The 17535-nt window shown below is 35.2% G+C and overlaps 1 protein-coding gene across 1 annotated transcript; it reads right to left on the bottom strand.

Annotated features, from left to right (window-relative positions):
• Positions 1-7247: 7247 nt before the first annotated feature.
• Positions 7248-16526, bottom strand: LOC120356321 (3-ketoacyl-CoA thiolase, mitochondrial-like; the record flags this gene model as incomplete). Its single annotated transcript, XM_039445245.1, is given in 5 exon segments — positions 7248-7538; positions 10545-10676; positions 16361-16387; positions 16389-16455; positions 16457-16526. Coding segments are annotated over 5 exon segments (587 nt in total), but the record flags the coding sequence as incomplete, so codon positions are not given.
• Between the last annotated feature and the right edge of the window lie 1009 nt (positions 16527-17535).

Genomic DNA, 17535 nt, shown 5'->3' with positions numbered 1-17535 from the left:
TCTCCTACTTCTATCACATTCGCAGACATATTTGCTGCATCTCCTTTATACCTTTATCAAAAACAATAACAAATTCTCCTCCTCAACACACAAAAAATATCATAAATATAAACTTCTAAACGTACTCCTCCTGACAACATTTACAAACAGTAATTTTTAAATTCGCCGCTTGCAGGGCCGCCAACTTAACTACACACATTTCATAATTCTCATAAATGATTCCTTTTAGACAATAATTTCGATTCATAAACTTCTGGGCTTATATCTTATAGTATTTCTTAGGTCTTAATATAAATAATTTTCTATACATCAGGTACAATACTTTCTTTTGCTAATGGCTCTTTGGTTTTGGTAACTGGTATTCACTTTAAGTCTTTTCAGGTAACAAACGTGGCATAATTAAAAGTAATAAATATAAAAACATATAAATAAATATATCGACATTAATAAATATAATAAATAACAATAATAAATAACTCTTTGGGTACAGTACTTCTTTTTATAAACATATGTTCAACAGACATTACATTCATTTGATTTGGGTGGCTTTGGTCAGCTGTTCGCTTCTACAATTCATAGTGTACATGTTACATCAGAATTTGCTATCGACTTTCATAACTAACCTAACTGCTCAATTTTTTCTCTTAAAAAGGTAATTAACAAATTTTAATTTTATTATCCCCGCTTGTGTCCTTTTTTATGATGTATATAATTAATTACATATTTAAAAATTGTTCTTTTCCTTATTGCAGGCTTCTAACGGCTGGAAGGAATTAAAACATTGGATTGTTGCCACGCGGTCCTATACCAAGATTAAATTATAAGGAAGGTTAGTAATCGGTTTGATAATAATGTTTTCCTTGATTTCTTATCATATTATTTCAAATTCTGTGATGTGGTGTAGAAATTTCGTGGCTTTCCCGTATCTTTGGTTTTCTGCTTGTAGTGTTGTAGGCTGGCTAGGTTATCTGCTGTTGATTTGTGAGGCTGTCCTATTGATATTTTTTCATCATAAATTTAAAGCCCTGTATTGTATACTTCTAAACAATTCCTTGTTTCATATGGTAATTCCTTTCAATCCATTCTTTTTCCATCATCCTGTAATTTTAATTCACCTTCCTCTTATTTCATCTAATACTCTGATTTCGGCTCATTATAACTCATTAGGCTGCAACAATAAATTTTTATAATATTAAATTTCCAATTATCAACATAGATCATTTAATAAAACAATATAATATTTCCATCCTATCTACAACACACTCTTTTATTAATATCACAGCCATTATAACAAATATTATACCAATATATAAACATTTATTATCTCTTAATAGTATAACTCAATCATATAGCCAGGTACTTCCATTTTATTTATATTATTTTTTAATTCTCTAATCTTCTCAAACACCGTTTATCCTTCATCATCTCAATAAGTAGTCCATTTCGTTGTTGCCCATGCATGAATCCGTAGTAGTCCTTTTAGTAGCTCCGTTTTTATCCCATTTATATGTCCATTTTGCGGTCACATCGCTGATCATAGCCTTTAAAACGTATGTGCCGCGGATGCATGCTCGTTCCTGTTCTCCTCGGTGCCGTCGGTGTTCCTCTTGGCCTCTTGAAGCGTGCATGCGGCGGTATGGCGCGCGCGGCGGTTCCTCCTTTTCTTTCGCCTCCGGGCCTTGCGATGCATGTTCCTTGGTCATGTAGTCGTCCTCGTCCTGATGCCGGTCGGGTGTCCTCGGGCGCCTCCGTCTCCGGGCCTTGCGGTGGTCGCTCCTCTTATCCGGTAGTCCGTCCTCCCTGGTGTCATCCTCTTGGTCCTCTATCCTGGGTTCCTTGGGGTGCCTTGGTGGGGTCGAATGATGCGCGGGTATGGTGTGCGGATACATGGTGGCGGTCAAAAGGTAGTATGGTGGCGGTCTCTGATGTGCGGCTGCTCTATGCGGTGATGGATTGTCGGCGGGGAACAGGATGCTCAGTAGGGATTGATGCTTACAGCTGGTTTTTGGTGGTGGTTTATCTGGTATGGCTTCGGTTCTTCTAATATATTTTCGGTAAATCATTTCTAAAGGTGGTGTATGATGTTGAAATTCTTGATTTTCGTGTTTGTTTCATTGAGCTTGTAGGTGTTATATCGGGGGGATATCATAGTCCTGGTTTATTAGCTGTAGTTTTCTGTATATCTGGTGGCGGGTTGTTGGGTGTTGGGTTCTGTGTTTTTTGGTGATTTGATCTGGACGCATGCTCTAATGTGTAGTTTGTACTTATTTGATGAGGTGGCGGTTTGTAATTTCTATTATAATTATTCTGAGTGTAATCATTATTTGTGTTAAATCGATCACGGCCATAATAATAATTTCTTTCATAGGTTTGCTGGATAATGGTTTGTTTGACGATTCTGAAAACTTCTATTATTCCAGCTGTTATTTTGATTATGATTATAGCGGCGTTTAAATTGAGGGGTAGATCGTGAGCAATCATAGGTACTGATTCATAATTTTGGCTGTTATACTGATTAAATTTTGAGTTATGTTGATTTGTGCGTATCTCTGGTCTGAACGGTGGTTTGATATTGCCATCACAGACTGTATGCCATATAAATGATTTATCAGCTGCTTGCAATCAGTAATGGGTTGTGTGGCGAGTGCCATTCTAACTTGATACGGTAGCTTCTTTAAAATAATACTTGCTAATGCCGATTCATTAATGGGCTCGCTCAATTGAGAATTTTTAAACTGTAGGGCAGTGACGAAAGTGGTACATGCACCGTCTAAGTTAGGGTTGAAATCGCATGAGATAATGTCCGCTAGCACGTCCAACTGTTTACTTCTGCTCCAATACTGTTCCAGGAAGACAGCTACAAACTCATCCAATGATGTAAATTCATGGGCTCTACTCCGAAAGAACATCAGGGGTTCGCCAATCAATAAACTAGTCAAACGAAGACGCCAAAAATTCCAAGAGGTGGGTGTTAATGATTGAACTAGTTTTATCTGATCTATAAATTCTTTAGGTTGGAGATAGCGGTCTGTATTGTCAAAACGGCCTAATTCATTGAAACTGTGTAGTGAATCAAACGTTGCTATGGGAATAGGCTCTATATTCTCGTGCGGAAATTGATGTATTTGACTTTCAAGTTGTACTAACTTCTCTTGGGCCTGTTTCCAATGACTAGAAGCTTCTGTTTCATTATCTACTACTTCGGCATTTAATTCAGATGAAAATAATTGCTGTTCTCCAACGGCTGTCTCCAATGAATTAAGTTGTACTTTGTTTTGATTATATCAGAATTTAGGTGAGCTATTTGTGTAGATTTACTATTCTGTTGTTTATTTATGGAAATAAGTTGACTATTGTTCCTGTTTGTAGCTATTTCATGAATTTGTGAAGTGTTGTGCTGGTAGGTTATCTATTCTTTCCGCAGTCTCCTTACCCATTCTTACCGATGTATCCTTCAGTGATTCCCGCATTTCCTTCATTTCCGCCTTCAAGTCCTTCATTACATGGTCATTGTTTTTTCTAAACTATTAGAAAATGACTTGATCATCCCCTCTACTATAACCCTTCTTATTGCTTCTTGGGAGACATTTAACGGTTTATTACTGTTCACAGGATTCTTGGCGGTGATTGAAGAGATCTGGGCGTTGGACTCCATCGCGCCCCCCTCAGCGTCGATCTCCGCTACTATCGCCGTCTGCAGTGTGTCTGCTACCTTACTTTGCGTGGACGAAAAGAGACTCATATTTTAAAAATGGATTAAGTGTCAAGTGTTTGTTAAAAAAGTGAAAGTTTTGGCCAACAAGGCATTAATAAGGACACAAATGAGGATAGGCCTATGGACATTACAAGCCAGGTAACCTATTTATTACTTAAGCTCTTATAATATAATAATACTATTCATTGATTTCTGACTAGCAGTTTAGGCCTATAAAATATAATCTCTCTCTATAAACAGGTAATTTTTTACAGTATAATAATATAAAATTTTCTTTAAAACATATAATTTCTCTTATTTAAAGCTATTGATCCCCAAAAAGTAATACAAATTTCCTTCGCCAGTTTTCCTCACAACTCGTATAAGTTATCTATAATTTTCAATATGGTTATTGACTTAATTTCAAATAATTATTCAATGAGCTTGGCTCTCATCATCAGTCCCACGTTGGTACGACATGTCTTTGTGTCGTATCCGTGGCCCACGTTGGGCGCCATGTCTTTGTGTCACGTTATTCTTATATAAAAATAACGATTAGCCTCCTGCTTGGCATCAGTCGGTAAAGCATGAGATTTAATATAATTAGGTCGTGGTTTTCTAATAGTATTCAGTCTAAAAAATCTTGATAGGCCTAGATATGGCTTCTCCAATAACTCTTGTAATTCAATAAATAATAAATATATATAAAAATGATACTTATACTATAGAGATGAGGAATAAAAAATAATTGCACACCATGAAAATTTCACACATATATTACACAAATAATGCAAAGATCAATCGAGGCAAAAAATATATATATAGAGCGATAAAAAATATAATATAAAAATAGAACAATATTTTATATCAGCAAAATATCACAGGCTAAACTTTATATTCTAGATTTATGGCACGAATCATTACCATGTGCCTTTATCTTAAAATCATATGCATTCTTTTGCATGTAGCTGCGACATGCACTTGCTAATACTTGTCGACTTGGATAATTCAATCAAAAATATGTGCTCTAAGATCAGCTTGATAAATTAGCCACTAATAATCCAAATATATATATATTAAAATCTCTAGTATTTAGTAGATTATTTGTATCGAATATATATTTTTATCTCAGGGTGCAAGATTCGGCACCTGACGGAATAGGTAGAGCCATTCATCTAGTGAATTAGAACTATGATAAATTATCGCAAATTGTATTGCAAAAAATTAAATATTGTATGCATACGTTTGATAGCCTAGATTTCGTACTTCTTTGATTAAATAGAAATTTCTAAAAATATTGATCTATATATTTTTCTTTCAATTAAATACCTTTAATACTAATTTTTACTTGCGCAAGTATTACTCTTATTAATTTCTCAATTTATAATAACCCTTTCGGCGAGCTAGCTTTGATCATCAGATTATTTCGAAGCACTAGGGCGCCCATCACTAAATTCAAATTTAATCACTCACGTGTCGAAAATCTTCTTGTAAGCCGCCGATGTCGATCCAACTCCATGTGGTCCGGGAATATGGTAGCCGGAATCGTCTCCTCCAAGGGGTTATAAATTTAATTAAAATGAAAAATGACTTCTGCTTCACAATAGCATCACGAAGTCTTTTAAGAAATTTAATAATTTACTTTAACTTTAATTTTTACAAAATTATTAATAAGGTACTTCGCTCTAAAATATTGGGGTCCTCTTATGGTGGCATTTGGCTGGCGAGTGCTGGTTCTTCCTTCTCAAGTTTTACAGATCCTCTTTCCGACTTTCAAATTAGCATAAAATTTAAATATCTAATCCTCCGCCATTAAATTCAAATAGATCTTACAAAAAATGCCAAAATATTGCTTAGATTATATGATTAATACTTTTTTTGTCTTACTTCATATTTTGAACACTGATTTCAAGTGTTTAATCCGGGACGAGGAACAAGATCACACCAATATAAGCTGCAAATTCCATTGCATCGAACAGCAATTTTTAATCATTCTTTTGTGGTTACGACCACAAGAGAATTGAATGAGTTGCCTGAAAGTATTGTACTATCCGGCTCATTGTCTAATTTCAAAAAAGGCTCTACCAACTTCTCAGTAGCTACCAAGCTTAGAGAGTAGGATTCGGCATTGATATTTTGTATGTTTGTTCTTTATCTCCATTTTTTGCGATTTTCATATAGAGTTTATGGATGGATTTGCAGCATTGTGGACGGGTTTAGTGTGGTTATTATAATTCCATTTGAATTTATTGGACCAATAATAGTTTGATTATGGGAACTTATCAATCTTATACATTTATCTTTATAATTCCAATACTCTTCTTCGTCATCTGTTTCTTTCACTTTTTAATTATTATTCTTCATTAATTTGTTACAACAATGTTCTTCCTTCTTCATCATATGTATCTTAATTTTTTTCCAATGTAAGAGTTATACTTTTTTTGTCTTACTTTCATATTTTTCAATTATTTTTAACTTAGTTTACTTATTTTCTTCTTTTGTACATTTATATATTTTTTATTTATTAACTTATTATCATTTTTACAGATGGAATAAATAGAGAATGCATTTATTCAAATGCTAATTAATATTAATTATTATTTACGAAAATCCCAAATAAATGCTGCAAATCACCCCGAAGACCTCTGCTACTGCAGACATTGACAACAGGGTTAACAGCTAGATGAAATTCGATGAGAGCTACTATCAAAAAATTAGTTGCCAGCCGGGAATCGAACCGGTACCTCCCAATTGCCAGTCAGGAATGCTTACCCTTACACCAAACTGACAATCTCTGGATAGCAGCGCTCATTTTATACGAAGCCATAGCGGCCAACAGATTTACAGATGGAATTAAATAGAGAATGCATTTGAATAGAGAATGGCAATTGGAGGTACCGGGTTCGATTCCGGGCTGGCAACTAATTTTTGGATAGTAGTCTCATCGAATTTCCATCCAGCTGTTAAACCCTGTTGTCAATGTCTGCAGTAGCAGAAGTCTTCGGGGTGATTTGCAGCATTTATTTAGGATTTTCGTTAAATAATAATTATATTATCATTTTGTAATTTTGCAATGTTGTAATGTTATAAATACAATAGGGTTTTCAAGACCTAGCATGTGATAAATAAATCAATCAATCTTCACACCTAGCTACGCTACGCTGAAATAGGTTCTATCTCCCAATGCTAATCCAAGCTACGAATATGTCACGTTTACATACGTATCTTCGATTTAACATTGGGAGAAGGAACGTATTTCAGCGTAACTAAGTGTGAAAAGACCCTTATTGAATGAAAAAGACAAAAACCACAGATTTATTGATACTTAGAAAGACCGGTTTCGGTTATTACACCATTGTCAATCTCTGATAAACTTGGTTCATCTCTTGGTTTATCAGAGATTGACAATGGTGTAATAACCGAAACCGGTCTTTCTAAGTATTAATAAATCTGTGGTTTTTGACAATTTCTTAGTCTTTTTCATTCAATATGAATAATTACCACAATATCAACTTCTCAACTACACAAAAAGGAAAAGACCCTTACTGTATACGGTATATCTATCTGTCAACCTACCTTTCTTCCAGTTCTGCTGCGACCTGAGCGCAAACTGATCCACCCTGTCTCGTGTGATCTTGTACTGGGCAGCCAGTTTCTCAGCAGTCAGCGCCATGGGGAGACCACAGTAAGTGTCAGTCAGTCCCAGCCACAGGCTGTCCTCCAGTTCGCACTTGGCACTGAGCGGCAGGCCACCGAATCGCAGACCGCGTACTGTGTGAGGCGCTTGGCTCATGTTGTCCACGCCCCCGGTTAGGACTACCTCGGAGTCTCCGCAGATTATGTTCTGAAAACAACAAAGTATAATTGAATATAAAAACCATATAAATTTTTTATTTAAACATAATATAAATTACTCATGGTGTCTACGTCAACAGTTAGGACCACCTCTGAGTCGCCACAGATTATGTTCTGTAAAGTACAAAGGTATAAAAAGTTATGCAAAATACAAAATATCATTCAAATTCATATAAACATGTAGATGTTTCATGTAAGTATGATATAAACTGCTCATGTGACAATTTCTAACAAGATAGCGCAGTCACGTGACGTGGTCTTGATGCAATCAAATCTTGGTGTCATGTAAAATGCATTGGTTGGATAGATACATTCCATTCTGTATGTATTCTGTGGTATTATACGGAATTATATGGTATTATATTAAAATACGGAATACACATGAAAAATATTTTAAATGAATGATTGGTAGATGTCTGAAGAACCAACCTTTTTAAACCTAAATGAATGAATATCTGAAAGCAAATACACATGAATCCCAGAATAATAAATTTTATAAAGCCACATACCCAAACATGTTTTTAGCCAACTGACAACTGTTTCACATGCAGCCTATTAACTTAATTTGTCTGATTTTGTATTTGTTAGTGTATATTTGCATGAATGTTTATTTTTTATGCCATCCTATTTACACGTAAATCTCATCATATAAGTAATCTCTTTGCAGAAATGATCATGTTTACAATAGACTGTCTCTGGGCACCTGAAAGTACCAATTACTTTGTGGATTCACTCATGAAACAGCGTGACTTTTACCTAAACCTCCAGAATTCCTTTGCACACTTGTTTCACAAATGTAGCAATACTTGCACCTATGACTATTGTAAGCAAAGCATATATCAATAATTTTGATAACAAATGAAATAAACAATCTTTCTGTCGATGACACAAATTGTTCAAAGACAAAAACACTGTTCATTAAACTTTTCTAAATTAAAACTCTAAAATCCTGATCAATATGATATAAATATATGATTCATATATATGTCCCATATGACCAGGTGACTTATCACCCATCCCGCTGAAAGACTCGTCCCTGAGTCTGTAGTCAAGAGGGGAACAAAAAAAAATAATGATTAAACAAAATAATATACTCGGGATACAAACGTGTGCCTGATTGACTTGATAATGCTACTATACATTGGAATCAAACATTTACATAGGAAGGTAGGTTACTCAAACTAAATAACAAACATTCAAATCAAAATCAAAATGAAACTATGCTGCACAATAACATTGATTAAGTATGAAACTAACTTTCAATATTATACACATTAATATACATGAATATTCAAATTATTATGAAAAGAAAATTTCAATTGACAATATATTTATTTGTGAAATAAATAACCCGGCGCCTCCACCAAATATGTAAGCAAGATGTGCCTTCACTGAATATGTAAGGGTGGGAAAATGAAAAACAAGAAAAGAACGTACAGGTTTTGATATTAAAACAAACAATAAATTATTTGTACAAAATTAGAATTATAATTAGAATAGCGAAATAATAATAAACAGATGAATATTTCAAGGGCTACTCGCTTTGCTGCTAGTGAAGATTCATTTGTTGTGGTTATGAAAAATTTAAAACAATGACTCAATAGTCACCTACCTTTATGAAAATGGCTTCCCAATTTGGCATCCACTGGTTGAAACGCGACGTTAATTATTAATTAAAAATCAAAAAAACTGATCTAATGAAGTGGGTTCAGATCCCTTCCTATTTAATAATACAATTCTCTTTAAACTGCCCGATCTGTGACAGGAAAACTGTATATAAACAAGAACAAAATCTATCCCCTTCACCAGAACAGCCGGACTTTACTCACAGTCCTAACGAACGAGCTCACACACAACACCAAAGCAAAATTTTGGGTATTAATATATAACTCAGTCAATGCTAAACATGAAGCCATTCAAATACATATTTTTATCAGTCGCACAAGCGAGCACGTTTGTTATCAAAAACAAAAGAGAAGCTACAATAATTTTGATAACAAAAGAAATAAACAATTTTTCTGTCGATAACACAAATTGTTCAAAGACAAAAACACTGTTCATTAAACTTTTCTAAATTAAAACTCTAAAATCTTGATCAATATGAGATAAATATATGATTCATATATATGTCCCATATGACCAGGTGACACTATCCAATAGAAGAGGCTAGATTTCAAGGCTAGCTTTACTTCAGGTGCACCAGTGATTACTTATATCAATATTATCGAGTTCCAGTAGATATCAGACTTTACTTCAGGTGCATCAGTGATTACTTAAATCGATATTATCAAGTTCCAGTATATTTTAAACTTCACTTCGAGTGCACCAGTGATTACTTGAATCGATATTATCGAGCTCCAGTATATTTTATTTCAGTTTCAGTTATTAGCTATTGGTCAGATAGTTGTTACTTAGTTAGTTTTCAGTTCGGTATTTAGTTGTTTCAGTTTTATTTCCAGTATATTACATCCAGTTTTATTCTCGATAGTACCGATACTGAAATTTGTTACCATCGATATTTCAATATCGATAGTACAGCTGTACTAACACCAGATGAAGCCGATGACCGAGACTCCTGGAAGCGAGTGACCCGAAACGCCGACCTCACCTCAGTGGGAAAAGACTGAGAAGAAGTACAGCTGCACTCACAGTAAAGTCACAGAATACAATACAGAATGGAAAGTCAGCTAGTATCCTGACGCCAAAATCCGCCATCTTGAAAGAAATTTCAGCATTGTAATAGTATAGATGGGAGGTTCGGATCACTTTACTGATCCGGGTCAATCGGTATCATTCACTGCCGCGACCCAATCAAAGACCCGGATAGCGATAGTTTTAATTTCTAACAAGATGGCGCAGTCACGTGACGTGGTCTTGGTGCACTCAAGTCTTTGCGTCATGTAAAATGCATTGTTTGGATTGATACTTTCCATTCGGTATGTATTCTGTGGTAAAGTACTGTAGAAAATTGGTAAGTGAGCAGTCTGCAGCCTACCTGAGCTCCATTAACGACTGCCTGGAATCCAGAGCCGCACAGCCGGTTGACTCCCAGCGCCGGTCGCTCAATGGGGATGTTGGCTCTCAGTGACACGTGACGAGGCAGGAAGATGCCGTCAACTGATGTGTTCTAACAAAACAAACACATACATTATTATAACTCACTCAAACAGAAGGTTGAATATCATGGATCAAATTGGATATAATATAACCACTATCATCAATATAAGGGTGCGTACAGATATACGCGCCGCGACATAGCTACCTCTAATACAAGGCCGCGGCCTACGATATTGCAACGTCGCAGTGTAGGCCTAGAATCTAATACATGATTGGTGAAAAAGATTTAGAAAAATACCAGCTGATCTTTTTCACCAATCATGTAGGCTATTAGATTCTAGGCCTACACTGCGACGTTGCAATATCGTAGGCCGCGACCTTGTATTAGAGGTGGCTATGGCCGCGAACATGAGCAATTCACTTTTAATCAGCTGACTATATCTGATTTTTACAGTAAACGGTATAAGATATAGATATAAAAAGCTTGGCATCAGCTGATTAAAAGTGAATTGCTCTGTTCACGGCGCGTGAATCTGTACGCACCTTAAGAATTAATTTCTATTAAAAATTTTAAGAATTAAGGAAATAATATTAGAAATTTATCTTTTTTTCGATAGAGTTACTCTTGTTTAAATAAACAATTTTAAAGAAAGGTTACTTCGATTTTTATTTTTTCTTTCTATAAGAAATTTATTCGTACGAGAGCGTGGCTGGAACGCGAAAAGTCAGCATCACCCGCGCAGTGCAAGCGAGCTTCACAGGGGAGCCGGCCGCTCTCACAATAGCAGACCCCAGCGAGAGGACAACCCAGTAAGGTGATACACTCTAATGAAAAGGTGGGACTTGTTTCTAAATATTTTAAAATAATTTTTGGAACTCTCATGGTATTAATAACGTGCTTAATTTAGATAAGGAACAAATAGAACTATTTAACGCTCATGAAGTGATAGGCTTGAGTGAAACTTGGTTAACTGACTCTTTCCATGCTCGAGACTTTAATGAATATGTAGCTTTTAATCAAACAGCAGATAAATTGTCAAATTCAAGAGGTAGAGCCAGTGGGGGTTTGTTAGTTTTAGTGAAAAAAAATTGAAAGCAACGCTGATTGAAGCTAGAGAGTTTATTTAATTGTCAAGGTCGAAAATCCAAAGGGCCGTATTATTATTTTAGGCTATGTTAGTTTACTTTAAGCCTGATTCTTGTGCACTGTCTCAATGAATTCCAGGAATGCTTGAAATATTATGAATTATTGTTTTCGTCTTTCCCTGTATTGATTGGGGGTGACTTTAATTTGAGAATGGGGGATCTAAACCAATGTTCTATAGATAACTGTTTATTCACAAATTCAAATCTTTATGCAGATAGGATTTCTCAGGATAGATATATTTCAAGGAACGCGAAGGATTTGGTGAATATTATGGAAAAGAATCTATTCTATGTTTTGAATGGTAGATGTAAGAGTGACATGCCGGGGCAATTCACGTTTCATAATTCAAATGGAAATAGTTTAATAGATTTGGTCTGGGTCAATTTCGAAAGTATTCAATATATTACTGATTTGATAGTTTCAGATATTGTATTAACTTCGGATCACCTTCCACTGATTGTGTACACTGAATTTGAATCTGATAGAGAAGCGCAGACCGTGCCAAATGAACTTCGAACGTTATATTGCTGGAGTGATGCATGCAAAGAAGCATATATGTCTGAATTAACATTCCCAATCGAATTTAATGCGAGCGAAGAAAGTGTAGAATGTTTGGCTGAAAATTTTATGACTACAGTAAAAAATAAGGCGGAGAATCTGGGCATGGTAAAAAAGTCATTAATAATAAGCAAGTTCAAAAATAAACCTTGGTACGATATAGAGTGTAATAGGCTGAAAAGGGAAGTACGTAAGGCATATAGGAATTTTAAGAAAAAGAACATGATATAAATTGTTTTAATAAATATCTGGACAGTAAACTAATTTATAAAAATAAAATGAAAGAGAAGAAAAAGCAGTTCAACGATAACTTACAAAATAAATTCAGAATTCATCAAATGCTAAAGAATTTGGCGAGCAGTTCGTCTAGTAAAGGGCAATAAATCAATCGATAAGATTCTATAACTTTGGAGCATCCTTTTCTCGATAGACCGATAGAAATGATTGAGTTAGAAAGAAAATTGAAGAGATTGAAAAATGGGAGTGCTCCAGGTTTAGATGGGATTTCCTATGAATTTTCAAATATTTGGCACCTGAAGGAAAACACCTGTTAGTAAGCCTGTTCAACTTGATCATGGAGACTGGGAAAATTCCTTTGAATTGGGCAAAGCTGAAAATATTCCTATTGCATAAGAAGGCTGTAAAAAAGATCCTAGGAATTTCCGAGGCTTATCTATTGCGAATTGTATTCTAAAAATTTTTACTGGAATATTAACAGATAGATTAGCAATTTGGGCAGATCAGAGTGGGATCATGGTGGAAAGTCAATCGGGATTTCGGAAAAATAGGTCATGCTTAGATAATATTTTCGTTCTAGATTCAGTAGTCAAATATTTTATGGAAGTAAAAAGAGAAAGATGTATGCAATTTTTATTGATTATGAGTCTGCGTTCGATTCTATCCCGCATAACAGGCTATTTCAGAAAATGAGAGAACTCGGATTAAGTAGGAGAGTAGTTAGCGTTTTTCAATATATGTACTCGAACTTCTCACTGGTAATCGAGAACAGGTTGCATGGTTTACAATCCGAACCTATCCCACTGACAAGAGGCGTTTTGCAGGGTGACCCGGCCAGCCCACTTCTCTTCTCTCTGTACACATCGGCAATAGAAACTTACTTTAGAGATAAAGGAATGCATGGATTACACATTGATAGAGACAACGATGTACTAATGTTACAATATGCAGACGACATAGTCATCTTGGCGGATAGCATTTCTGATGTGAGAAATAAGCTCAAATGTCTTTATCAGTACAGCTTAGAAATAGGACTCAAGGTCAATGCAGCTAAGACCAAAGTTTTGCCATTCCATAAGGGTCGATTGAGCAATAGCCATAGAGATTTCGTGATTGGTGAGGAAAAATAGAAATTGTAAAAATTATAATTATTTAGGAGTAATATTCCAATCCTCAGGTAAATATACAGAGATGTGCAAACGCTCAATTAATAGAGGTAAAATTGAATCAATATTGGCTGTCAACATTTATCCAAGGTGAGGTCTGAGAATGGGAGGGGAAAATGAAATTATTAGATATGGTTATCATACCATCGAGTTTGTACGGGTGTAAAGTGTGGGGTTTCGGTTGTGAGCAAGCTGTGGAAGCTGTTCAGTTGTTCTTTTTGAAGCGCTTGCTTGCTGGTGCGTACGACGCCGAGTTGGGTGTTAGATTGGAGGCGAATAGACCAAGGCTCAAATTTATATCCTCAAAAGATGTCTATCTTGGCTGATAAGAATTGCGAACATGCCAGAGTCCAGATACCCTTTCATTTGTTATCGCCTACTGTTGAAAACCAACTTCAGTTCTAATTGGTTATCTAGTGTTCAGAGAGAGATGGATTGTTGGAGTTTCAAATTTAAGGAACGATATTGAATTTGATGCTATTGAACTATATAATGTAGAGAGAGAATTCTTGAAAGATATGTAATGAAAATAATGGATGAGGATAGATACTTGGCTCAGAATTCGCAAAGTTCTCCTTTTTATAAATTGTTAATCCTGAATATCAACTAGGAGAACAGCTAACGTATGATCTGCCAATTAAAATGATTCGTTGTATGACACAGTACAGAGTATTAAACACGAGTACATTCTTACACATAAACGGTCAGAGATATCAGCTTGACGGAGAGAAAATTTGCCCTGCCTGTGATTTAGATTTCGAATCGTTAATACATTTTCTATTGATCTGTCCGGAAATGAAAATATTAGATTGCAGTATATTTTACCTTATGTAAATAATGTAGTTCAAAATGTAGACAATTGATGGTACTGTTATCTAACTTTAAGATGGGAAAATCAAACAGGTATATCAGTATACTGTGAAAGCACTTATCAGAGAGAAAATATGTGTCGACCACCGATAGATAAGCATGATAATTACGATAGTTATCAGTCACTGCCAGCCTTAAGATATTATAGGTTAGATGTATAGAGGTATTCATGTTTTCAATCTTTGTTATTAGTCATTCTTACTTTTCTGTACTTGTTGGTGGCATTATGATTGGTTTATCATGTTATAATATTGATGTAAAAAAAAATATTTATATATACAAAAATATCTATATTCATGTGTAAATGAATCAACTCATTTGTATGGCAATATTGTCGAAACAAATAAAATGATTATTATTATTATTATTATTCGTACACTGTGGACTCATTGGAGAGAAGAGGATAGCATATGCAGTATAAACATACAGTTTAAATGCTCTAATTTGTCATGATTGTCGAATCTGCCTTGGGCCATTTTTAGCTATAGGCATAGAGAAACAATAGCGTGAGTAGATATTCCATGGTATAGGGCGTTCATGTCGTAACTTTTACTGTTATCCCAAGCCGATTACTGTTGATTATTGTCAAATTTTACTGTTTTGTTGGGGTGAGAGTTCATGAACGGCACAATGTGAGAGACTACCAGTGTCACACAGCTTGATGGGAAGGAATTACATGAACTAGCGGCTTGAGATAACAGTAAAAGTTGCGACATAAACGCCCTATCATGGGATATCTACTTATGCTATTGTTTCTCTATGCTATAGGTTACCTGATGATGCTATTGATCCTTTAATCATAGTTTCTTTGTTATATTTCTATTTATTGTGTTCATGTTATAAATTATGCTTCTGTGATATCAATTTTTCCCTGTTCTCTGTTTTTGAGATTGTTTTAATTTATATATCATTTATTAGTAATGTTCGTGTGCAACTCTTTGTATACGGCATACCCCTCAAGACAAATAAATATTAATATTTCTATAAAATTTGGTAGAAAAGCAGTTTCAGATTAAGGGTAAAAAAATCGTGGAGTGGCGAAGTTAGAAGGTTTCAGAGAGTGTTAAACTACTGTAATAGAGAAAAGATTGCATAAGAAGATATCCTACGGCATTAACGGGTTTATGTTCTAAATTTCACTGTTTGTTCAGGCCGATAGTTCACGTAATTCTTTTTCGTGAAACTATGTGACGCTGGTAGTTTTTCATACTGTGCCGTTAATACACTCTCACCCCAACAAGATAGCAACAATAGACTATAATTGTCTTGAACAAATAATGAAATTTTAAACATAAACGTCATATAGCATGGGATATCTTCTTAGGCTATCTATTCTCGAAAGTTGTAATCAAACATCCGTAAAATGACGTCATTGGCCTAGAATTCGTACATTACTTCTCCTGTCATTGCTCCCGTTGGCATTATTTCAAATTCCCATATGATAAGTGCAACTAAGCAACAGATTTGAGAGCCAATTCCTCTTGCAATAGTAAGATTCCCTTATAACAGTCAGCATTCCTTATATACAAATTCATTTTCATTTATTTATGTAACAAACGACAAAAAAGTGAAAAAATTGATGGTTAGAATACTAAGTCAATCCTTGTGTTATTTTTCTTTCAAATTTAGGTGATGACACAGTCAAAAAAAGGCAGTTGCAAGGCAGAGAATCGGCAAAGCTGTTCTCCTATCTTTCTCCACTCGCATTATAACGTGAACCTCACTATTCTGAAAATCAGGGAGGTTTGATAATGATCGATTGATTGAGTGACTGACCGAGAGCACATTTCCGACAAACGACCGAGTCAACCATTTCGGGCTTGCAGTTGGCTGCCTCTAATGCAGCTTTGGCTGCAACCAGCTGCAGTTCGGCTGCTTGTCTTCACAAACTTGCCGCCATACGTGCCGAACGGAGTTCGCTTGGCCGCTACTATGAACACACCTGAACAAAAACAAACAAATAGCAAAATTAGAACAGAACAAATAATACATTTTTAAGGAGGTATTTAGATTTGTAGTCTTCTTCTTCACATAATCATTCAAGGATTAGGCATATTTGCTTGCTCCGACTCACAATTGATATTATTTATATAAAGTGTTAATTGAGTTATACATATTAAAGAAGTTATACATCGCCTCTTGAAAGATGTATCACAATAGGCAACCGTTTGGCCAATAGAATCGACTTCTTTGAACATTCCAATGTATTCAAAAATAAAATAAAATCTTTGCAAGAAGCCAGATAAGAGATTATTGACACTTTTAATATGATTGATACATTAATTGATCTTCATTGACAGCTGTAATATACAAAGGCTTAAGCCGTTCTATTGCACATAAAATTGCCTTTAATTAATAATTATATCAATGAGGTATTTTGATTTGTTTTAATAGAAATCTCTTCAAAACAAATAAATTCTTTCACGGATTCTTGGAAAAGGATATCAGAATATTCTTGATAAATTAACATCTACCGAACGGGTAATAGAAGGAGTAATACATTAATTAATAGGAGGTTAGCAATAGGCTGCCTGCTGGGGTTGGATCACAGTGGTTGGAAACCAGTTGGATTACAGAGTGTTCGAGAGAATTGTGACCGTTTCCTGAGAGCCTATGATATCCAGGATTTTCTGAACAATGTCCTGTCTCAATGCTATCTGGTGAGAGTGCCATTAAGTTGAAGAGGGAAGCCTTGAATGATATTTTGGTTACTAACAGGTAACCCGTGCTCCGCAATGGTCTAATTGATAACTTGAAAAACATGAAAATTGTCTTACCGTAATGAACAAATCTTAAAGAATTGAAAATAGGCCTGTAACCATCCGGGAATTGAGAATATATATTGCAAAACTCAAGTTACTAATCAGTCCAGTAACTTGAAAAAACTGAAAACTTGACGAACCGTAATGAAGAAATCTTAAGAATTGAAAGTAGGCCTGTAACCATGCTCG

Source organism: Nilaparvata lugens, unplaced genomic scaffold, assembly GCF_014356525.2.
Source record: "Nilaparvata lugens isolate BPH unplaced genomic scaffold, ASM1435652v1 scaffold6484, whole genome shotgun sequence".
NCBI lineage: Eukaryota > Metazoa > Arthropoda > Insecta > Hemiptera > Delphacidae > Nilaparvata > Nilaparvata lugens.
Note: the sequence above shows the minus strand (reverse complement) of the source record. Positions and strands in the feature narration are given on the sequence as shown.